This window comes from Anas acuta, chromosome 2 (genome assembly GCF_963932015.1).
Source record: "Anas acuta chromosome 2, bAnaAcu1.1, whole genome shotgun sequence".
Lineage (NCBI taxonomy): Eukaryota > Metazoa > Chordata > Aves > Anseriformes > Anatidae > Anas > Anas acuta.
Genome location: NC_088980.1, coordinates 48906617 through 48931293, shown reverse-complemented (window position 1 = coordinate 48931293; position 24677 = coordinate 48906617). Strand labels below are relative to the sequence as shown.

The 24677-nt window shown below is 43.4% G+C and overlaps 1 protein-coding gene across 7 annotated transcripts in view; it reads right to left on the bottom strand.

The window, feature by feature from the left end:
* KIAA0319 (KIAA0319 ortholog) overlaps window positions 1-23787 on the bottom strand; it is a 52383-nt gene extending 28596 nt beyond the window's left edge. For 2 of the 7 annotated variants that reach the window (XM_068674705.1, XM_068674709.1), the window contains exons 1-5: window positions 23594-23751; window positions 14104-14265; window positions 6570-7345; window positions 2861-3044; window positions 574-678 (exon numbers count right to left, since the gene is read on the bottom strand). In XM_068674705.1, coding sequence (XP_068530806.1) covers window positions 574-678; window positions 2861-3044; window positions 6570-7345; window positions 14104-14152 — 1114 coding nt within the window. In that variant the 5' untranslated portion in view covers window positions 14153-14265; window positions 23594-23751. Of the gene's footprint in view, window positions 1-573; window positions 679-2860; window positions 3045-6569; window positions 7346-7823; window positions 7959-14103; window positions 14266-16587; window positions 16738-23307; window positions 23531-23593 lie in introns of those variants that run through there. The other 5 variants (XM_068674707.1, XM_068674706.1, XM_068674708.1 and 2 more) reach the window with 5 other exon arrangements.
* Window positions 23788-24677: the final 890 nt, after the last annotated feature.

Sequence of the window (24677 nt, the reverse complement as noted above, 5' to 3'; positions counted from 1 at the left end):
TCACCAGTCAGCTAAAATGCTGCAGCAGGAAACTATGACTGCAATTATTTGAGCCAGCAAAATGAAGTGTTATGAATACAAGTTAAGCTTCCACAGTGTGCTGTAACTTGGTAAAGTAGCAACGAAGTTAACAGCCTTTACAAATAAGTTTAAAAAACAGCTTCATCTGTAGCTGTGTAAAACATTCACCACCTATGAAATACACATTCTTTGCTGCTGCAGTGCAAAAACTGGTAGTTTTAAGGTAAATGTTGTGTTCAGAACCTAGTTCTTCACACCTCTGCTTAACAACAAGACGCTGAAACCTTAGCCACATCATCTTTTGGTAGAAATCATCGGCTTTCTTACTGAATCATTTGGCTAATTAGTTCAAGTTCTGAAAATACAAGCCACTCCAAAATCTCTAAAATCCAAAGGAGAAAATGCTCTCTGCAGATGAAACCACAAAAAAGGTAGAAGGAGAATATTAGATTTTATTCTAAAGCAGGAACATTCACATCAATTGGGACTAATCTACATTTACAGGCTAGTAGTGCGTAAGCATCTCCTGTATGGCAAGGCCATTCAACTCACCTGTAGGCGGTGGCGGGACAACAAAGGCATTCAGTTCAACCTCATTTTTGGGTAGCATCACTTGTATGTTATCTCCAGCAGATACAACAAGTTCTTTTACTATATCTAAGACAGAATGAGTACATTATGTTTATAAAGATGAAGACACAAAATTTATATCCATCGCAAGTATTATTTGCAATGGATTAAGTAAAATTTGACAAATGCTCTGCAGTGAATAGGCAAATATAAATAAAAAAATCCTGATACATAATCAATTAATAATCTGTCATAATCATGACTACAGCTCCTTCACCTTTTACTGATCTATTCAAGACAATTTTCTTCCACAAATATGAAATATTCACCTACACTCACCTGCTTTAGACAGATGAGTTCTGATTTTTCTTGTATACCACAGTTAACATTTCTCTGCATAAAGAATTATGCATTTTTTTAATATTTGTTTGAAAGTACAGGAGTTCAAACATGTACAACAACAAAAGACAAAAAGGAGCCATCAGCACCAGAGGAATCTTCATTAAACTTCATTAAGTAACATAGTCCATCCTAAAACCAGTGTCCTGCCTTTTCTCCACCAACAAGCTTCTATGTTTGTGCGGCACTTGAATAGGCATGCCTAACTCTCCAGCTCATCGTGTCACTTTTAAAAATTCTGCTACTGCAGCAGAGTTATTTCCTTGCTAAACTGCACAGTCTGTCTACATGTCATCCAGGAACACCCTCACAGTTCTCATCTGTGCAAATTCTTTTCTCTTCCCCAAATGCTGAAGTCTACAAACCCAAGCCCCAACAGAAACATCCCAAAGCACATCTTCAAGCAACATTCTCATAGACCTGTTTTTAAAAGGTTTTAAATGTGTTCCTGACTACAGGGAGTCTACAGAATAAAGGTACTCCAAAAGCAACACTCACTAGTATCTACATGTAAGTGTCCAACTTTTACATGATGAGCAAGAGACTACTCAGCTGTGGCAGGGATGAAGCAAAAAGGTTATGCTGACAGTACACTTTCTGTTGCTGCTACTTAAATGTGAGGGTCCAGAATTGCTCGTGGAAGTTGCCCTTGACACCAGTGGAGGTTTGTGCTTCTAAAAAATCTTTTCACTTCCACATGTGATGAGAACAAAATGGCTAGGTGAAGGTGATGACCAAAGCAGGAGGAGGGACTGTCTCCTAAACTGAGACAGTAGGGCTGTGCAAAGCAATTTGAGGAAATCCTTGCGTAAAGCAGTACTTCCAGTGAGATTCATCACAACCTTTCCTTCAGCTGCTTCTTCCAAGCTGCTTCTTCCAAGAGGACTTTTTTGAGTCCTCTTCAGCCTCCTCCTGTGAGGGAAGAGGAGGAGCTGCCTAGTCAACACTCAGTGGTAATGATGACCCATTGTCTTGGAGAGGATCCCTCTTGAAGCTTGTCTCCTTTTGTTATCTCCTACTGCTATCCTGGCTGGCATGTTTTAGTTTGGCAGAATGTGCTAGGTATGTCCCAAACCAGACTTGCTCCACCAAGAAGCAAAGGGCTTAGCTCTCCCTGTCCCTCAGGAGCACAGAAGAGCACACAACTGCGATTCCCTGGTTCTTGTGATCCTTCTAACCCTTTGTCAGGGCACATAGGAATGCAGGAAACTCTGCATGAGAAAAGAGATAGCCTAACATATACACAGAATTTAATGCAACTACACAGGGCAGAGCAATTAAACACATATTTTTCAAAATAAGAACTTTTCCTCTGTAGCTGGAAGCCTTCTTCCAGGTTTGAAATTAGAGTAAAATATTTTTTCAGGATGAAGTGGCCACGTTCTCCTCTATTAAGGGTTGGGCTTCCTCATGTCCCACCTGCTCTGCTTCATGATACTGTACCACTATACATGGTGGGAACCCTACTGATGAGTTTCTGAGAGCAAGCAATATTTTGCAGTCACACAAAAACAGAAGAGTGGCTAGAGGAAACTACTGTGTAACTCCAGGAAGTATTATGTATTTCTCACCAATAAAAAAAAAATAACCTGTTAAGAAAATGCTCTTAATTTGCTTTTAACTTTACTGCATTTAATTGAGTTATAATTTCCCACTGATGTTAGGCTTGGTCAGAATTTTTCCTCAGAAAGAACAAGCTGAAGGTTCTTGAGTTTGCACTGTAGGACTACATGCTTGAGGTGGGATGATGCTGCAGTTGGATAAAGAGCTTATAACAACAGGATGAAAGCTTGACAGTAGTAAAAGCTATCCCCACCTGCTGTCCAACCTGCATGTACCCCTCAGATCTCCAGCCATGTTGAAGTATTACCTGCTTTAGGAGCAGTAGCAGGAGTTGGGAACTGCTGCATGGGCTCAGATGGCACAATATTAGTGGGAAGCAGCACAACCCCACCTTCGGTGATGTTCTCTGGGGCCACTGTGGGAGTCTGGGTTTTCTCTGACACACCTGGGGAGAATTCCACTTCGTCTGAAAGAAGGGAATGCGTAGGAACCTGCAAAATGAGTTATTGAGTGTCATTTATGACTTGTATTTCACATTTATAGATTCACAGGTACGCTTTTCTTTAAACAGCATGTTGGGTTTGCCTGATTTATGTAGTGTGGTGGTTTCACTCAGCTGGGCAGCTGAACTCCACTACAACTGCTCTCTCATTCCCCCTTCTCAAATGGAAAGGAGGAGAAAATATGATGAAAAGGGTTCAAGGGTTGAGATAAAGACAGGGAGATCGCTCAACATAGGCAAAGCAGACTCAGTATAAGGACATTAATAAAATTTATTACTTGTTGCTAACAAGATAGAGCAGTGAGAAACAATCAAAAAAACAAACTCCAATATCTTCTCCCCCACCCGCCTTTTTCTACCTCCTCCCCCGAGCAGTGCAGGGAAATGGGGACTGGGTGCTCCGGTCAATCCATGAAGCTTCATCTCCACTGCTCCTTCATGTCACTCTCTGCCACCTGGTCCATGGGCCACAGCCTCCTCCAGGCCACATCCACCTGCTCCACCGGGGGCTCCTCCACCCATGGGGGGGCTGCAGCGTGGAGATCTGCTCCATGTGGGACCCCTGGGCTGCAGGGGGACAGCCTGCTCCACCAGGGGCCTCTCCACAGGCTGCAGGGGAACTGCTGCTGCCTGCCTGGAGCACCTCCTGCAGCACTCACCTTGGGGGCTGCAGGGCTGCTTCTCACTCCTCACTCTCCTAGCTGCAGTTGTGCAGCAGTTTTTTTCTCCTTTCTTAAATCTGCTCTCACAAAGGTCCAATCAGCATCGCTGCGGACAGCAGCAGGTCCCTTTTGGAACCAGCTGAAACTGGCCCTTATCTAACATGGGGCAGCTTCTGGATTCTTCCCACAGAAGCCACCCCCACAGCCCACCCACTACCAAAATCTTGCCACATAAACTAAGTATATTCAATCAAAGTTTTATTCATATGCAAAGTATCTACCAATTTTTTTTTTTTTTAATCAGACCATGCATGAAACACTATTTTTTTTCCAAGTTTTATATTCAGAGCAATTGTCAAAATAATAAAGTAGTAACAGAATAGCAGGGCAGATCTAGACGTAGTCATAACCCTTTAAAAGCCAATAATCACTGCAGACTTTACCAATGTTCTCTCTGAGTGCACACACACAACAGGATCCTTGCCTCTCCTACTACATCTGCTCAGTCCAGGATTAACTCGTGAATTTCTTTCACATTCTTTCCTCACTACCAATGAAGTGCCTCCATCCCACATCTTCAAAAAAGATTTTCTTTACCATGCTTTGACAAAGAAAACGGTTTCTTTGCCTTCCAAATTCAATAGAAATCTACTGTTCTGAGCATCCTTTGGCTTTTTTCCTCTCCTGGTGTCAAGAGTTGGAGTTGATGATCCTTAAGGGTCCCTTCCAACTCAGGATATTCTATGATTTTATGTTGTTTTGCGCCTCTGTGAGAGCATATTTAAGACAGGGAAAAAAAAAGCTGCGCCACACAGCAGCTGGGAGAGTGAGAGGAGTGAGGAACGGCCTTGCAGGCACCAAGGTCAGTGAAGAAGGAAGGGGGTGAGGTTCTCCAGGCGCCGGAGCAGAAGTCCCCTGCGGCCTGTGGTGAGGACCATGGTGAAGCAGGATGCCCCCCTGCAGCCCATGGAGTACCACGGTGGAGCAGGGTTCCACGCTGCAGCCCGTGGAGGAGACCACGGTGGAGCAGATGAACCTGCACCAACGGAGGCTGCCGCCTGTGGAAGACCCCTGCCAGAGCAGATTCCAGGCCAGACCTGTAGCCCTTGGAGGGGAGCCCACGCAGGAGCAGGTGACCTGGCAGGCGCTGCTGCCCATGGGGGACCCAGGTTGGAGCAGTTTGCTCCTGAGGGATGGACCCCATGGTACGGACCCATATCTGGAGCAGCTCTGGAAGAGCTGCTGCCTGTGGGAAGCCCATGCCAGATCAGTTCATCAAGGACTGCATCCCGTGGGTGGGACCCCACAGCACAGGGGACGAGAGTGACCAAGAAGGAGCAGCAGAGAAGAAGCGCTGTAGACTGACCATAACCCCCATTCCCCCGTGCCGCTCGGGGGGGAGGAGGTGGAAGAGGGTGGATGGGGGGGGGGGGGGGGGGGAAGGTGCTTTTGGTTTCTTTCCTTTGTTTCTCACTTCTCTAGCTTGTTAGTAATAAGCAATAAATCTTACTATCTCCCTGTGCAGAGTCTGTTTTGCCCATTACAATAATTACTGCGTGATCTTCTCGTCCTTATCTCAACCCTTGAGCCCTTTTCACATATTTTCTCCCCATTCCTCTTTGAGGAGGGGGAGTGAGAGAGCGGCTGAGGTGGAGCTCGGCTGCCCACTCGAGCGGAACCACGACAAGCAGCACCTCTCATGTTCCTCACAGCACTCCCAGAGCCGTCCCAAGAATCGCAGTTCTCAGGATATCTAGATCTCAAAGCAGAGTCCAGAAACTGCTGCATCTCTAGGCTGTGATGGCATCCAGATGTTCTCCATGCCTACACTTCTGCCACTTTGGTCATACCCTCCAAGAACCTCAGATATCATGGATTTCAAGCAACTTCCTTGTTTTCATGTCTTTTTCTTCCCTGCAACAATGGCAATAAATTGTCACTTTTACTGCAAGAGAGAGGCTGCTGTTGGTTACAAAGCCTGATGGAATTTAGGGCAATCAAAACAACACCACATAATTTTTACTTTTTCCCCCTCAATTTTGGGGATGAGTCAAACCCAGCAGATGATGGCTTTACAGCCCATTTCAACTTTCCCACTGATCCCACTCTTTTCTGCAGGAGACAGAGACCCTTTAGAAATTATCTAACCCGTTGGCATAAATAGAGAACAAGTGCGTGTCTTAGATACCTAAGTTAGGCTTTACATACTTAACAGATATTTAACTTAGGTTCTTTATTTATTATTGCCAGAGTCAAGGAAAGGAATCTGAGAACAAAAACTTATCCAGTTTATGCCATTGTATGCCGTGGTCCAAAGAAACCACCGTTCCTTCCCTTAAGTACCTTGACTCTTTCTCACATTTTAAAAGCATTATCAAAGTTATTTATTCAGCGCCATTACATCTGTAACACCATTAGGCATGTAGTAACATGAAACCATAGAACATGCTAAATTTGATTGATAGAGTAACTGATGCTTACCGGTCTTGCTCTGTGAATGCTGGTGGGCACTACTACAGCTGAACTTACTACTTGGATTTGGATTACCAAGTGTCAGAAGGGCAGAATACCAAAACATTTCTATTAAGACAGGTTCAAGCCTATTGATCTGAATAATTCCAAGGAAACCCCACAGTACCCTAGAAGCAGCTCTGCTCCTTATTATCTGATAGAGAAGTGTCCTTCAGCAATTTATCTGCCTATTAAGACAACCCCTTCAGTGTTCTCTACACTATAACAAGACTAAGTCATTTGAATTTTATGGTTACATTATAAAACAATCTAACTTGATTCATCAAAAGAATTGTGAAGTGGCCTCACCATACTGCCTGTTTCTTGAGGGGCACACGTACCTCTTCTTGCAAAGCATCATTGGGTTGTGCAAGCAGCTGAACAGCTGCTCTGCTTCCAGGTGTCTTCCCAGGTAATGGTGTAATCTCTGGGAGAGAAGACAACCTCTCTATGTAGTGCTGTTCACTAACAGAGCTCGCTTCAGAGCTGTTTTTATTCAGAAGGCCTTCCACTTTTACAGCTTCCCCTTCCTTTTCAGGAAAGTCTTCCTGATTATCTCCATCATCAACCACTGAAGAGTTGAAACCGTTTTCACCTGCCACCATCAGGCCCCAGTCAGCATAATCCGTGCTCTCCTTCTCTTCATGTTTGATGCTCACTTGGAATGGGTCCTGCTCCAAGTCTTTATAGTCATCCATGTATTCAGGTATCTCCTCAAGGCTGAGATCTTTGCCAAGCAAAGACAGCTCCTTCAGGCTACTCACTTCCTCAGATGGCTCATTCTGGCGTCCCACAGAGTGGACCATGCTTGGGATCACCTGTCCAAATCCCAGCAGCGAGGCTGGCCTCTGAGAAGGCCTCAGCACAAAGATTAGATAGGACTTCACCGTTTCAATTTTTTTAGGTTCACAGTTCTCTTTGTGCTGGCAGTTCACAATGTAACAGCGCCGTTCAAACATCCAGGACAAGTCACAACCCGAGAGGTCACAGCACGCTGTGATGCAGTCAGACACTGACGTAGCATGAGGAACTCGCATAATTTTAGCGGTCTCTAAGTTGGGAGATATTACTGCACCTGCGTACGTGGCTCCTTCTCTGCACTGCTCACAATAGGAACCTGAAACAATAAAACCAGCATGAGGTACAACACTACAACCAAACCATAATATTGTTTTTGATGTCCAAAAAGCGCTTATGTCAGGAGAGAAGATAGGTAGTACCCAGCTTATACAAACTCATTTAACTGGTGTCACCACTACTTTTCTTTTAGTATGTCCATTTGCAGTAGTATTTGTACTTAGGATTTTTCAGTGTAGGATCTCTATTTTATCACGTGTTTCTTATTGGCTGGATCCAAATACAAATGCCAGCATAAAGAGACCAAAGTCATCTGTGAATAGTTAAAAACAGAGCAGGGAACAACAAAAAGAAAGAGGTACTATGATACTCCTCATAACACAGGGGGAAAAAATAAGTTTTAAAACAAAAACAAGAAGCAGTAACATCTCATTGTTTCATTTGAGTGAGAAGGAAGCTAAGATCTCCACTTGAGAAACATGTCATCTCACTCAAACTTCATAAAAGCTGTCTCATACCAATGTAAATGCTGGACTTGATAATACAAGATACAGGGGCAGGGAGGGGAATTGAATTCTCAAAGTTTTGCTGCTTTAACCATTCATGTGAAATCCCAAGAGCTTGTTCCAGCGCTGAGAATCTTTATACCTTCACTGCAAAGGAAGGAATCTCTTAGTATGACATCCGAATTATTTTCATAGCATAGAGATTACAAGTACAAAATACCTAAATCAAGTATGAATTGACATAATGTACATCTGAATCAATATTTAACATTTTTCCATGTACTATGACCGCTGTTCAAAATTCCTCTCCAAAATGCAACTTTAATCTGGTCATGCTTCAAAAAAATATTTAGTAAAACATGCACATTCTTCTTAACATGGTTTTCAACCAGGCTTGCTATCTCAGCCAGTGAAAACAAGATGCCACCGCTGTGGAGCTAACACAGCAATGGAAAACCAACTTTGATTTGCCTGCCTTGCATGTCATTAACAAAGCTGTCAGTGGAGTACTGGTGGCAGAAAGCTCATTTATAGCATATTATAGCATAGCGCAGATAAAAAGAAGATAGTTTAATGGATTACATCTCGTCAGAGATTCAGCAAATCTCCTACATATGCAAGCATACCCAACAACCACACCACAGCTAACCCACTCCTGGGCTGAACTGCGGTTCACAACATACCGCCTGTGTCCAGCTACTGGACTACCTGGAGAGCATCATACTGCCTGGGATGAACGCGCAGCTTGCAAGACAGATTAAGTGCAGTGTGAGACACTCACAGCACCCCAGACTGTTCCTAACTGACCTATCACCCTAAAGGACAAGCTGACAGGACAGCCTGCCATTCAACCACTGACTTCTCTCCACTCCACTCAAACAACATAGCAAAAAATATAGAGCAGGCAAAATTTTATGATGGTTTTGCAGAGCTGGCTATTTAGGATCAGGAAAAGCAATTTTCTTTTTTCTTTTTTATGTTTTGTTTTTAAATTCACTTGCTTGCAATTAGGTATAGTTGAATAGGAAGCTGACAAAAAGGATTAACAGCTTCGAGTACTGTTTTTCTGACTCTAGCTACTCCTTCATGGAGCTGGGAGGCTGACTAGTCTTCCACTTTTCAGATTCAGTGAGAAATCTACTCAAGCAAACAGGAACTTATAATAACCTAGCCTAATAACCCATACATGAAGCACCTTTACCTGCACCCAGAAGATGCATGATTTGTGCACTTTTTCTTACATGTGCCATAAACCTATTTCTTCCACATTTCCTTTCACCTCCAAGAACACAAAACCCTGGCAAAGACCATGAGCTGCCATCACAAATTGTTCCTTTAAGTTGATGGGGCACCCAGAGGAGCTGGAGCACCTCCCAACAAGAGGAATAAAAAGATCTGCACACAGGGCTATGATCTTACTGGGATCACAGAGATGTGGGGGGACAGCTGCTGCAGCTAGAATATTGCAATGGATGCTCTTTAGGAAGGACAGTCTAGGAAAACAAGGAAGGGGTGTTGCCCTTAATGTAAGTGAGCAGCTGCAGTGGGCAGAGCTCTGCCTGGGGACAGATGAGGAGCTGACAGAGCTTGTGGGTTAGCGTTAAACAGAAGACTGGGAAAAGTGACCTCACAGCAGTATGGCTGCTACACACCACCTGACCAGGCAGAAATCCTCTGGGTACTGTTTTAATCCTTTCCCTTCTTCACCTCATCATTGAAGGAGAAAGTGACTAACCAATTAAAAGAAATTTGAAAGTATAATTATTTTTTTGTTCAGAAAAGACTGACCAGAAATTTTTAGAGACAAGACTCACCAACTGGAATAATCCAAACTCTAGCCTTGGGCCAGACTTACAGCCTGATGTCAAGCAAAGCTTCAAATCTCATTCTGCCACTTTCAGATTGATATACCAGCTATGATATTGTAGTCAGCCTCCCACAAAATTTATGGTGTTTCATTATCTGCAGAGAGAAACGTGTCCACAATGCTCCTAAGACAATGCATGACTTTGAACCTAAATCTCCCAGCCAAGTGTCCTAGACACAAACCTTAGCCATCCCCTTCTCATAAACAAAGTGTCAGATGGCCTTTGTTTCATCCTGATGAGAAATGGAACAAACTTTATGATAGATGATTTCTATACAATGGGAAAATTATTTCCCAGCCAGCTCTAAATTAAATCTAACTGTAATCCTGTACTGTAATATGAAAGTAATCAGTTTCACCTCTTGCTTCACCTAGAGCTATACCTAACTGAGATAAATTCTAGCAGTAACTGGGCAAAAGTGGGCAAATAAAGGGAGGCTAGATCAGCCTGACACGAGGTGCGTCTATTAATTGTGTTCAGATGGGAAATACAAGATCTACTTCTACTGAACTTCATCTTAACTCTAATTTCACATTCCCCTTTCTCTCACCCCCAATCTCCAGACTGCAAAGGGCTCAAGTAAAATGTAGCTTGCCCTTTCTTATTTACAGAGTATTTTCTGAAAGTGACACGTGAAATGTCACATAGTGACATTTGTGTCTGCTAAAACACTCCCATAACAGGTAGCAAGGCAATATTTTTTCCTTCTGTCAGATGGACTCAGAAATTAAAGCACTCATCTACTCCGAACAGTCCTTGCCAAAAAAGCATCATGCAATTTCTGAAGCATGCATTCAGGTTACCAACAAAAATAATACTTCCCTTCTTTATGAGCCCTGAAAGCCCTCTGGTGCCCAGACCACCAGTAGTCTACAAGTTCTGTAAGCATTACATGCCTGCAGTAGGACAGTGCCAACACATCCACAGATCTAGTTAAGTGAGCTGGTTAGCTTGCCTGCCCCTCAAAAAATATAAATAAATAAAAAAGCAGCAAACCAAACTAAGAACTAGTCACACTATGGAATATAGCTTCATTTTAAAGGGATTCCTTCCTTTAGTGAAGAAACACCAACATCCTTCTTCAAGCTGCACACCACCACTCTCATCTCCTGCTTACACGAGCCCTCTCATTTCTAGAGCCCTGGAGGAGCCCAGCTGGTCCACCACAGCAGGCAGGACACCATCCCTTGGCTGGGCAAGGGGACTACCTGCAAAACCTAATGGAGGCTCTCTGCTCTCTCTGGCAGGTTCACAGAAAAACTTAACACTTTGCCCTGGTTTCAGCTGGCTTCATTTTCTCCACAGTGGCTGGTGTATGCCATGTTTCGGATTTAGGAGAAAAATACTGTTGATAACACACTGATGGTTTTGTTGTTGCAGAGGTACTTAGTGGTACTCTGTGGCACTTAGCTGCCTGCTGGGGTTAAACCACAGCCAAGAGGCACGGTGCACTAACACCTGTATGACACTAATACCTATTGCCACAGTCAGCTTAAGCCTCCCAAGAAGCATTAGTCAAGGTCACTGGTACATATCTGGGTTCATTAGGTGATCTGCCTACTGTTCTAGTTTTGTTTTTCATCAAAACCAATTGAACATTAGCCAAAAACCATCACACACAAAATAAACAAATAAATGGCATCTAAGTAAGAGAGCCCCCTGCTCGTGCAGGGACACCTAGAGCAGGTTGCCCAGGACCGTGTTCAGATGGCTTTTGAAGATCTCAAAGGAGGGAGACTCCACTATCTCTCTAGGCAACCTGACCCATCACCCGTTCCTGTTTCCTGATACTCAGACAGAGCCTCCCGTGTTCCAGGTTGCACCAATTGCCTCTTGTCCTGGCACTGGGCACCACTAAGAACCTGGTTCTGTCCTTTTTGTACCCCCCTTTCAGATATTTGCACTGGTAAGATAGCCCTGAGACTCCTCTTCTCTAGGCTGAACAGTCCCAGCTCTCTCAGCCTTTCCATGTAGGAGAGATGCTCTACCTTCACCATCTTTGTGGCCATTCATTGGGCTTCCTCCAGTATTTCCACATCTTTTGTACTGAGTAGACCACATTAACTCCTTTTGACAAACCAAAGCATTTATTATTCAGTATCTTTCTGAAGAAATTCACTAATAAGCCTGTTTCTCTGTTCCTTCTCAAGGATGCAATGTTAAACCTCTCTTCTATTAAATCTGCCTTCTTGTTATCTGAGTTAAAACGAGTGGTAAAAAAAATACTTGGTATAAAAAAATGGAACAGATGGAGGTCTTAAAAGATTCCTCTTTTCTTCCTGCATTTCTCCTTCCACCTGCTCCCCTTATTTATTTTAGGGGAAAGAAAAAGTAGTCTTCAGAAGCACAAGCTCATTTGCAGAGAAAAACTGCGGAGCAAACATCTAGTAGCTTCTTAAACCTGAGACAATTCACATTTCAAATTGCACACAGGAAAAAGTCCTTTTGATGTAACAAAGGTGAGCATCTACTCACAAATTTCAGCAAACATATCCTGGAAATCAGTGAGTACCTTCCAGTTCAGAGTTGATCTTAATTGGATGGAAAATGCCAGCAAATTATTGAGATGTAAATAAATAGAGGGATGATACTACAATGCTTAGCCTTTAAACACTGTGTGCTTGTACCTGATACAGGGAGAAGCTGAGAATACAGCCAGCAGTCTGGGTGTAATGGTCTTAGTCTCAGATTAATCAAGAGAAGGCAGCAAAATTGCAACTAAAGAATAAGAACAATACTTTCCATGTGCACAAGGAGGATATGCTAACAATTAACATCATCAAAAGCCCAAAACTGTGACATTCTTAACATCCAAAATTCAGCATTTACTGCACATTACTACTTTCTACTGAAGGTTGTGTATGGGGTGGGATTTCTGTTGTTGGGTTGGTGAGGTTTTTTTGGTTGTGTTTTGTTCTCCCCCCTTTTCCCCTCCTCCTCAAGATACTGGCATGGACACTACAGCAGATAATCAGCATCTCATAGGAGAATTATTTTATTTTTTTTCATTATTACTTACAAAGGGTACAGTTACTGTTTAGTAAAAACAAACAAAAAAAACCACTCTGTTCTATGTTCTGCTAAAAAACTTGGCAGGGTAAGATCCTCAGGGCAATCCTAATGACTGCTCCAGAACAGCTACCAGCATACCTGTAGTTAATGCCTACCCCCATTTCCAAATTCAACAATCAGTTTAAGCCTAAACACAGAGGCAAGGCTCTCCCTCATTAAAAAAGCCAATTCTTTTTATATTACAGGATGGGTAAGACAAATAACTGAATACTATTTTCTTAATTCCTGCTAATTAAGAAAATAGTTTAATAAAATACTGCTTTGTGGCCCTCCTCTGGACTTGTTTTAAGAGGTCTGTGCCCTTCTTGTGCTGGGGGCCCCAGAGCTGAGCATAGTACTCCACGTGGGGTCTCAGGAGAGCAGAGCAGAGGGTAAGAAGCACCTCCCTTTACATGCTAGATACACTTCTTTTGATGCAGCCCAGCATATGGTTGGTTTTCCAGGCTGTAAGTGCACATTGCCAGCTCACATTGAGCTTCTCATCAGCCCGCACCCCCAGGCCCTTCTCCTCAAGGCTGCTCTCAAACCACTCATCACTCAGCCTCTATTCACGTTTGGGATTACACCAACCCACATGCAGGACACTTGGCCCTGCTGAACTTTGTGAGATTCACTTGGGCCCACCTGTCAAGCCTGTCAGTATCCCTCATTATGGCCTCCCTTCCCTCCAGCGTGTCAACTACACAACTCAGCCTGGTGTTGTCCATGAACTTGCTGAGGGTGCACTGTCCATGTCACTGACAAAGATGTTATGCAATATTGGTCCCAATACAAACCCCAGTGGGACACCACCCATCACTGGACTTCACCTAGAAATCGCGTCAATCATTCTTCATCTGATTATGGAAATAATTGCTGTATTTCTGTGGCTGAAGCAGAAACCTACATGACTTTCTTGTGGTCTTTAAAAGGAAATACATGTCTGAAGATGGAATGAAGAGGTGGAAAACGTGAGCAAATCCATTTCTGCTTCTCACATGTCAACCATCCTATGATACTTCAGAGCAAAAAAGGCAGCTTAGACCACAAACAATTAATCACTGCTAAACTTCTGTCCTGCAAGAGAAAGAGAAGGAAAACTCCTGCAACTCTTCCTCTATTGCCTCTTGCCCCATGCATCTCCTCTGAAACAGCCACACTGAAATTGTCTCCAAACAGTCAAAAAAAAATGCATTGCTCCTTTGCAACTGACTGCCAGTTATGAAGCTGTACCTTATGAGAACTCACTGAAGAGCCACAAGATTTCCCAGCTCTTGTCTTATTCATATTTCATTCACTCCAGCGTTCACACTCCAGGAGCATTTGCTTCACTCATTCTGCATGACTCAGATACACAAGAAGCAAACTCCTACCTGTTATTGCCCATAGTAACAGGCAGAGAACACCAAGTCCAAATGCCATGCTGCACCCAGAGGGCAGTGACAACTGCTTTTCCAACCAGCTGCGTGGAAATTATAGGACTTGATGTCGGTTTCCTCTAATATTGTTTAATACCCTGCTGTGGCCGTGAAGCACTGCAACAGACAGCACAGGAAGAAACAGGTCAGATGTGAGCATCAATTAGAACGTCACAGTAAAAGCAAACAGACAGGTTAAACACAGGCTTCATTATTACTTCCTGACTGAGGACACAGTAGATTAGGCAAGGTGAAGATGCAGAACAAATTACCTACCTGGAAGTCTCATTCTCTAGAGATACAGAAATGTTCAAGATAGATTGGTACTTGGTCTCCTGGACTTCCTAACTAACTAAGTAATCATGGACATTATCAACCACACTAAAAATCCTAAAAGTGTTAAATCAATTCTCAAGGCAGCATGCAAGCTATTCCCTCCCAGCTACCAAGGTAATGCAAGCAGACACTTCTCCAGAGTTTCTAAGCTGACATCCCCTGCCAGGATACTAGGTTTTCCAAATAAGATGGCCAAAGCAAAAAATAGATCTACAAAGGAGTAAGTAATTCAAATCCACATCATTCATCCAAGGGAAAAAAAAGTTAGTTTAGTCAAACTTACAACTCCTCCTATACAAACAATCCTAGCAGATCCAAAAAACAACTTTGTAAAGGAAAACATGAGCAGTGTGTTTATTAGAGAATAGTCCTTCTCAAAGCAGAGCATCCCAGTCAACTCCCTTTGATGTTCGTTAAGGGACTTGGTAAAGGCAGTGACATCAAATCTCAGATACCTACGTGACAGAAATGCTGCTAACTGGCTGCTTTTGGCAGGTTCCTTAAAACATGTACTTTTATATTTTTAGTTTAAAACCATTCCTGCCTTGTCCTGTCATTATCTGCCCAAGTAAAAATTTGAAAAGTTGTTCTCTATATTTTTATAAGCTCCGTTTAAGTACTGAAAAGCTGCAATAAGGTCCCCCCCAAAGCCTTCTCTTCTCCAGGCTGAACAGCCCCAGCTCTCTCTGCCTTTCTTCACAGGAGAGGTGCTCCAGCCCTCTGAGCATCTTTGTGACCCTCCCCCGGACCCTCTCTAACAGATCCACGTCCTTCTTGTGCTGGGGGCCCCAGACCTGGATGCAGCACTCCAGGTGGGGCTTCACAAGGGCAGAGCAGAGGGGGACAATCACCTCCCTTGACCTGTTGGCCATGCTGCTTTTCATGCCGTGTGCCTGGAAATGCTTTCCAAGTTTAGCTGCCCTGCCACCTTCCCAGGGGGTCCAGGTGAGGCTGACAAGCCTGAGGTTCCCCAGGTTCTCCCTCCTTGCCCTTTCTGAAGACAGGAGTGACAGCTGCTTTCCTTGGAAACTTCTCTCAATCCCCATGATCAAAGATTTGCAATTTGCAGAAGCGCTTATTCCTGAAACTTGAGGTGTCTGAGGTAGTAGGTAGTTGCTGTAACCTTCGCTTAGTCTCAGAAGCAGCCAAATGGACCAGATGGGTAAGACACATTTTTTGGTCCTTGAGCCTACAGAAAAATGCATCAGGCTCGGAAACAGAACATCAAAAGGGGAAAATTTAACACCGATCAGATGGCAGAAAAATTTTGCTTATTTTACAACCTTTTTTCCTAAGTAAGGTGAACTTTGCTGCCACTAAAAGGAGACAAGTAGTGATTTCCATATCCTGGAAGGGGAGACTGAGTCATCTAAGTAACTTCTAGCAACACTAGGAAAAACCATGAACTCCAGGTGGGAATGCCAGCCCAAGGCACAGGTTATATCACTTCTCCGAAGGAGCAAGTGTGCTATCCCTGTACCCTTAGCTAAAAGGGATTCAAACAAAGGGGAAGAGCTTTGCTTTACGAACATTGCTCTGCATGTTCTGTATGTCCTCTGCTACCTGGTTCACACACACGCAAAAATATATTTGTAGGAGCTGAAATACTAGATACCTTTTTCTAATGCAAATGATCCAGACTTTTGCAACATCACTTGCCTTGGTTCAGAAACATAAGTACTTGTAAAAAAAAAACAAACATATATATAAACAAATATACATATGGTTTGTATTAATAAAAGTTACCAAAGCAGCAAAATGCCAGGCTTTGCACTACACACCTTATCCCTACAGTGTTCACAGCATGAGGATACTCTGCATGCACAAAGGCACTGTCTTTCCATGCTGCTCTGTGGCAACACATCCATTTGTGTTTAATTCCTACATGATGGAGGAGCTTCCACTCACTGCAAAACCAGCTTATGTTTCCCAGTATTAGGATCACGCTCAAACAAAACACACACAGAGCCGTAATTCAGTGCATAGCTTCTGACCCACAGAGAGAACGCAACCACCAGAAACCAAATGCTTCCTTCAACAGTTAAGACAGTAAACACTCAGAATTTCAAGAGCTTGGATGTATACGTATAATGCTCCTCTTACCTTCCTCATCATACTGTACTGTTCGCGCACACTTCAGCACACAAATGAGACATTAAAATCACATAGAAGGCCAGTCATGAGATCCCAACAGTTAAAAATCAGTAAGGCCATGAGATGGATACTCCAGCTGAATCTGTCCTTCACTCATGTAACAGACTTACTTCTGTTTTGCTACAAGCAGACAGATAATGCTGCTGTTACTAACTTTGCATTTTCTTGGCACTCAAAGATACAAAACTGATGTACACTTTTAGCTGGATGAGGGATGGCAGCCTTGAGCCCACAGACAGGTAAAAATAACTGTATGCATATACAGATACACACACGCATTATATATATACACACATATATATATTGCCTTACTCTGAGCATTTGGCTCCGTTCTAGCCAACAGAAAGGGTATTCTCAACTGATCCCTCAAGACAAGTTTTGACTTTATGATGTTTTAAACACCTGCAGTTGCTGATCAGGACCATGATGTCAATTGTTAGATAACACATGAAGTACAACAACTTTCTAAGGGAAAAGAACTGCCCTTTCCCCTAGGAGATGTTCCTCCTCCACCCCAAATCTCACTGTGCATTTTGTTTTACCTGGTTTTTAATGCAGATTCAGCTCACTTGCTCAGAGAGAAAAGGGTCAGCCAAGCAGAACTACCCTGCCACCTTTTACACGTTAATTAGTCCACAGCTATAACAGTAAGAACACAGACGGACTAAATTACCTGTATTTGGAAATGCATCAAATCCTACTGCTGCAGAGCGGTGTAAGGCAGTACACTGCTGTCCTACTAGCTAAGGAAATCAGAGATAGGAACCAGTGGTGCCTTTGAGCAGCCAGTGAGCAATGCTAGCCAGCTGATGCCTCCAAGAGAGCAAGGGCTATGAGAACACTGGGCACTGTGACACTAATGGTGGTGGGAAAGGCAAGCAGGGGCTTCTCACCTCTTTGCCCTTCTGGTCAATAGCACAGCAGGGCAACAGGCCAAAAGAAATGCTGAAACACTACCTGAAATCTCAAGCTGCAGTTAAAGCAAAAAATATATATATTTTTGATGGACAGCATCTCTTTTATAAATCAGGATGGCAGAGTAAATGAACACATTACCACTTGGTCTGACCTGCACCTAACAGAAGTGTCTTTATATACTATGCTTAATGGGAACATTAACATATAAGACAATTCTTTAGGAAACCTAACTGGTATTAATTTTTCAGTGGGTGTTATTTCATCAGTTACCCTACCCGCATTAATACCTAAGTCAGTTAAGTAATAGATGAGTATTAGTATTGTATTAAAACTGCAGAAGGACGAAAAAGAAAATCTCATGACATTAGCATTTGTCCCTAGCATCACAGAAAAACAAACAAACAAACAAAAAAAAAAACACAAAAAACAAACGTTCAGGATACTTGCAGACAGCAGGAATTCTAGTATTAGAGCTACTACTAGAATGCACATCAACAAAGCAGGCACATCTAGATAAAGGGGACAACATTCAAGCTTTTCAACAGATGTGGAAGGTACGACAGAATCATTACTACTTATGACCTGTGTGCAAAACCACTTTCTTCTCACACAGCTTTCTCGCACTATGTACCTGAAAACACAGAACCATGACCACCACTGGGAAGTCTGTTACTGCAGCTACGGGAGATAGCTGCAATTGTCAACATCTCTGTGTTATTCAGAGGGGCTCCCATAGGTGTCTTATTGGAGGCTGACATCTGGATCGATATTATGGCCCAACTCTAAATCATTCTCTGGGTCAAGTTTAAGGCACAAACAACAAGGTAATGGCGATAGAACAACTAAATGAAGAGCTGAAAGTACCCTGCCATGTTACACTGGTGGACTGTGTGATCCATTACTTCCCCTGATACCCACAGCTCTATCAACTGTCAAAGAATACCAACCTCTCAAATAACAACAGAAGGCAGTGCTCCATAAGAAAAATAATTTTATTCTAATAGATTTATGCAGCCTTTATCGCAATTGCGGTGGAGAGAGCAAACAGTGGAATTCCTAAAGATGAGATGCTTAGCAGTGTTACATAGTGTCAAGTATTACATACATGGAAGAAGCCAAAAAAAACAAACAACCAAAAACAATAAATGATGGAACTGCTCTGAAGAGAAACTTAAGTGCTATTGTTAGTATCAGGATTTATACCATATTATGGCATAACAACAAATGGAAGAAGTCTGAATTCTTCAGGATTGTTAATGCGCAATTCATATTACAGATGTTTGTAAAGCCTTGAAGTTGGACAGACCAACAGGAAAGGGGCACCAACAAATCAAAAGCTCCTGTCAGCAGAGGTTAGTAGCACAGATGGACAACACTAGACATCTCAGAACCCTGCACTCCCCACTGGCAGGACAGGGAAATATCTATTCTCTGAATAAAGACACTAGAGTGAGGAAAACTAATGGATAATTCCTCCAGAACAATATACTTTGGATTTCATACATATTTAGTTGTCACCAGAACAGGGCCTTCTTTATTAGTTTTCTTTCTTATCGTCAAATATGTACTCTGCAGAGAACATGAAATGAGTCCTTGTCCTGGTTTCAGTACCACAACAGCCCTGGAAAGGGAAAACTTGAAGGAACATGAAGGAAGATGGTATCTTGTTCCATACACTGCCCTGGGGCAAGACAAAGCATCCTTAAATCCTCCTTCGGATTTCTGTCTAACCTGTTCCTGAGGCTCCCCTGAAAGGCATTTCAGAATTTCTTTAAGTATGTTCTTCCATTGCTTACCTATTTTTACAGCAGGAAAAGAGACCATAAAACAACTATCCCACTGCTGTACATAACATCACTTCTGAATTTCAAAAAAAGTGAGAGAAACTTAGCAGACTGCCTGGACAGTGGAGACATACACAGGCAGAAAAGGTGCTATGAATCTTTTTCAAGCTTGGAGAACTTTAAGTTGTTACTGTCTGACAGCTGATTGAAGGCCTGGGTGATGACACTGTGTGGTCTCAGTCCAATTCCTAGTGGAAGTATATCTTCTGCTTTTTGTCATAAAGAAAGTTAGCTGCACCACAGGGTCCAACTCGATGCAGACACATCCTTTTGTGGCAGAAGTAACATTTCAGGCAAGGGTTAACAATTCCAGGGAAATGTGAGTGAACTCTAAGGAGAGTTAAAAGAAAGATTCTCATTCAGATAGTTCTTCTGTTCTGTGTGCGTATCTGATCAGTTGTTCCATCTAAAACTATTTTGCACCTGTTCAAGGTCAAAAATGATTGTTTTAGTCATCTATTAGAACCAGAACAAAAGATTAGCTAGAGCATCAAGTTGAAGCTAACAGTATTTTTCCTACTCAGACTACCAGCCTTCAAATATAAATAAAAAGGAGCTATTTGTTGGTTCAGATCATCACTGTTGTACCACAGTTCTTAGGATTTTCATAAATTTTAAGTGTCTGAACTATAGCAGTTGTTGAAAAAATTCAACCTACAACCTGCAAATTCAACCTTGCTAACTCTCATTGCTGCAGAGTAAGTTTTACAATTTGAAAATAAAGTCTTTAATGTTAAATTGTGACTCTTATAAATCCTAGTGCTTTTTTTTTTTTTCTTTCTTCTTTTTTTAAAGAAGAACTTCATGGGACAAAATCCTGGTCCCACCTAGATCAGTATCAGAATTTAGGAGCTTTCACTTATAATACATGAACCACTGCAAGTATTATGTAGCAGAATTATTATCTAAGACTTAAAAATCAACTCTTCTTGTAACATGATCTCTACCTAGCTAGTATCCTCAAAGCCAGTGTTTGCAAATCTGGAGGACCTGAGTTTGTAAATACACTGCATGAGACACTGATCTCAGAAATGCTGAGCGCAGAACATCAATGGTGACCAAATGAAACTGCAAACAAACAAACCAAAAAAGCTCACATATTGTGGCTTGGGTAAAACAGTATACAACCAGAAAAGCCAAGATATTGAAGGTGAAGTATATAAACCCCTCTCCAATTGTGTCCTCCTCTTCTACTGCTTTCAAAAAAGACTTACTACACTGGGATGCTGTACATCCACTTCTAGGTTTGAAAGCTTGTATGTCGATAGAAGAGCAAAGGAGCAAGTAGTTTGTTTTCTTAGACAAGAAAAGAAGGGGGAAAAAAAGCTTTTGCTCAGGTGGCCATGCTAAGTTTTACACCCATTGTTAGCTTTCTTCTTAAAAACAAAGAAGCGAAAAAAACACACACAAAAACCAAATCCTACAGCCATTGAGCAGATTTCAATTTAAGAACAGATTACCAGCAGGTAATTAACTTCCTACCACTTCTGTAAAAGCAGCCAAGCCACAAGAGGCAGAACTACTACTTGAACTTCTACATGCCAGCCACCCCAAAATATGCCATCCAGTATCAATAATTGAAAATGGCACTCCTGTGACACCATCACTGCACTGTATAGAAAAGGGGGGGGGGGATTCATCCACAAATGTAGAGGAATATACAAAGATAATTGAGGGAAAAAACAAACAAAAAAATAAACTAAACTTGTTAGATTTCAGTTTAAAAGCCAATTGACCTCAACACAAATTCACAGAAAGCTTCTTTAACCATGCTGTTTAGAAAACGACTTGCTTGTTATGAACTGATAAAGCAAGCACGCGTGTGCACACACCACCACCGCCCCTACTGAGAGGACAATCTCTGCAGCCCCACTTCAGATGACTGAGCACATTTTCTTTTAAATCGGTCTATATTTAACCAGTGAAACACCTTATAACATGCAGAAGAGTTAAATTGTATAGAGAACAAATTTCCTCTTTTTTTCCCAGGAAAAGGTATTAGGACTAAACAATCACTAAAACATCTCTTCAACAAAGTTAATTAGCTGAAAACTGAACATTGAGTTAACCACATTCATGCTACCTCCAGCTGGACTGACTAAATTCACATCTGCTCATTGCGAAGTCATATCATCCTGAAATATACTCAAGTTAGACCCTGATATTGGTCAGAAAGAGATATTTACATGGAAAAGTTGTATCTACAGTTATATTAGATTATGAATTTGTACAGAAAGACAGTTTATGACAGAAATTGAAAGCTAACTGCTTGATAATAGGAAGAATTTCTCCCCAGGGGTACAATATCCATTACTATGGCTCTGTATTTCCTCTGCACTGAAATCGGAGACTGGTAGATGTACAGCACTTGATCACAGACCTGCCTCTAATTGCTGAATCCTACTACAGATATACATTTAGCAGCATTACCAAAACTAATAAAGCAACGCTGCTTTTCTTTAAAATGCATATAATCGAAGTCCATATTACAAATATGTGAAGAAGCCCATGCAATTATTCAACTGGAAAAGTTCTCCATCTGAAACACACACTGTGCATGTGCAAAGGAACAAGAGCCAATTCTATCCGAACCATTCCTCATGGCCATTGCACTAGCAGGTTCAGAAACCTGCATATGGGAACTCCCCCAGCTCTACACCACTGGAATTAGTGTTTATGAAGTGCACTTTCATCCCTCTATCACAATACTCCCTGTAGGTGGAGAAAGATTAGCCTGGGCAGGCATCCCCAGAGCAGTCTCTTCCACAGGCCACAACGATAACTCCTGTGAGCCTCAACAGTGTAAAATCCAGGCCATGTTGCCTCTTCCATTGCACAGTGCTTCAGGGAAAAACACCTGCCTATGCATCTTGCACTCACATACCTGCACCACTCAGACACACAGTTTGATGTGCAACATGCTGAACAGCTCAACCCCCACCACCTCAGTTACCAAAACGAATAGGGACAGGATCACCTATTAACTTTGTACTGCACCAGCTTTTTAAGGATGTAGATTTGGCTTAAGACAATGCCTAATTGTGAAATAACAGCTGCAATAGTAAACCCTGCAGAACACAAGTGGGTAATTAAACAAAGCAAGCACATATTACAGTTGTGTGGCTGAGGACCAGGCTCCTGCTATAAAACACTGTACAGACAAAGGCATACAGAACCTAACCTGAAGAGTTTAAAAGCCAGTATCCTTTATCAATGCCAATATCTTGTCACATAATCAGTATGAGGCACACGGGAGTACTCCTACAGCACAAACAGATTAGGGAGGACCACAGTGGCAATCAACATGTGTTTCATTTTTATTCCTCACCTATCTGACTAGTTCATTGGTTACCTGTTTACATGACACACTCCTGAAGGGGGTCAGGGGAATGACTGGGTTATTTTCTGCATTTGTAAACAAATCACAACATAGATAGCTCCCAAAATTACTGTAATTCAATTGTGACAGTATTTTCTTCTGTTTAAGCTCTGCTCTACCGCTCCTAACGCACTGACAATGCATTTCACATACTAAACATCAGCATCATGTTCACCAGCCACATGTAAATACGCATTTAGGCTGCAACACACACATTGACAGAAAATGGGGTAACAACGTGGCACGAATAACATCCTTACATCCTTCAGATATACAAAATATCCAAATAAACACGCAGAGGACAACGTAAAGTAATGATTTCTGAGCTCAGACAGAGCTACACACACACACATATAAATACATATAGCATGCATGGAAATGAAATATGCACATACGCATCCCTCTCATGCAGCCCGGGGCTATTTCTCCTCGCACTGCCGGCCTAACAGGTTGCACACACAGGACACACACACACACACGCTTTGCCTCGGCTGCTGGCGGCGGCAGGGCGAGGCACGGCCGCGTTACCTCTAGCGCTGTCCCGCTGCGGCCCTTCAGGCCGGCCGGCTCTCGCCGCTCGGAGGCCGCAGCCCCAGCCTACCTGCCGGCGGGGCCTCCGCGGCCCCGTCCCTGCCGCGGGTGCGCGGCCCCGCGGCTGGAGGCGGCGCCGACGAGCCGGGGCGGTGCGGTGCCGGCAGTGCGGTGCGGTACCGTGCTGCCCGCCCCCGCCTCGCACAGCCCGGCTCTCCGCGCAGGGTGGCCGCGCAGAGCCCTCCCCGCGCCATCCCGACTGCCGAGCTGGGAGGAACCTCACCTGCGGGCGGCGGGGGATGCGGGGCTGGTCCCGCTCCGTGCCCGCAGGGAGGCTCCCCCCGCCGAGAGGGAAGGGCAACGCGCCTCCATTTTGGGGAGGGGGCGCGGGGGCAGCAAATGGCGCCGCCAGCCGGCAGGGCGGGGAGCGCGAAATGGCGCCCTGGGGGCTGGCTGCGGCGCCTCGCAGCGAGGTGGCCCTGAGAGGGGTTTTAATCTCGGTGCTGCTGCAGGACATAAAGCGCCAGGAGGTCCTAGGGATCAGTTGACGGGAAGCTGGCAAATGTTGTCCCAGTTTCCAAGAAAGGAAAGAAAGAAGAGCCTGGTGATTACAGGTCCCTCAGTCTCGCTTCAGTGCTTGGAAAAATTACGGAGACGATTGACCTAGGAGTTACTGAAAAACACAGGAAAGACAACACAGTCATTGGCCACATTCAACATGGGTTCATGAGAGGAAAGGCCTGTTTAACACAGTTCGTTTCCTTTTGTGACAAGGTTGCCAACCTAGTTGACCAAGGGAAGCCAGTTGATGTAATCTTTTCGTATTTCAGCAAAGTTTTCAATACTGTTGCTTACAGTATGACAAACTCATGAAATGGTGGGGGAACAACCAACTGATGGGTCAGGCTCAAAGGCTGGCAGCCAGCCACTAGTGCAGTTCCCCAGGGATCCATTTTAGGGCCAGTTCTCTTTCATGTTTTCGTAAATGACCTGGACCCAGGACTCAAATGCCAAGTTTGCAGATGATACTAAATTAGGAGGAGCTGCTACTGCTTGGGGGGTAGAAAGGCCTTGCAGAGAGATCTTGACAGACTAGAGAGCTGGGCTATCACCAGCTGTGTGAAATTTAACAAGAGCAAGGGCCAGATTCTACACCTGGTATGGGGCAACCCTTGATATACGTACAGACCAGGGGACAAGAGAGTAGAGAGCAGCCTCACGGAAAGGGAAGGTGAATACGAGTCAGCAGTGTGCTCTGGCAGCCAAAAAGACCAACTGTGTCCTGGGGTGCATTGGACACAGCATTGCTAGCTGGTTGAGGGAAGTGATTGCCCTGATCTACTGTTTGCAGGTGCAACCTCATCTTG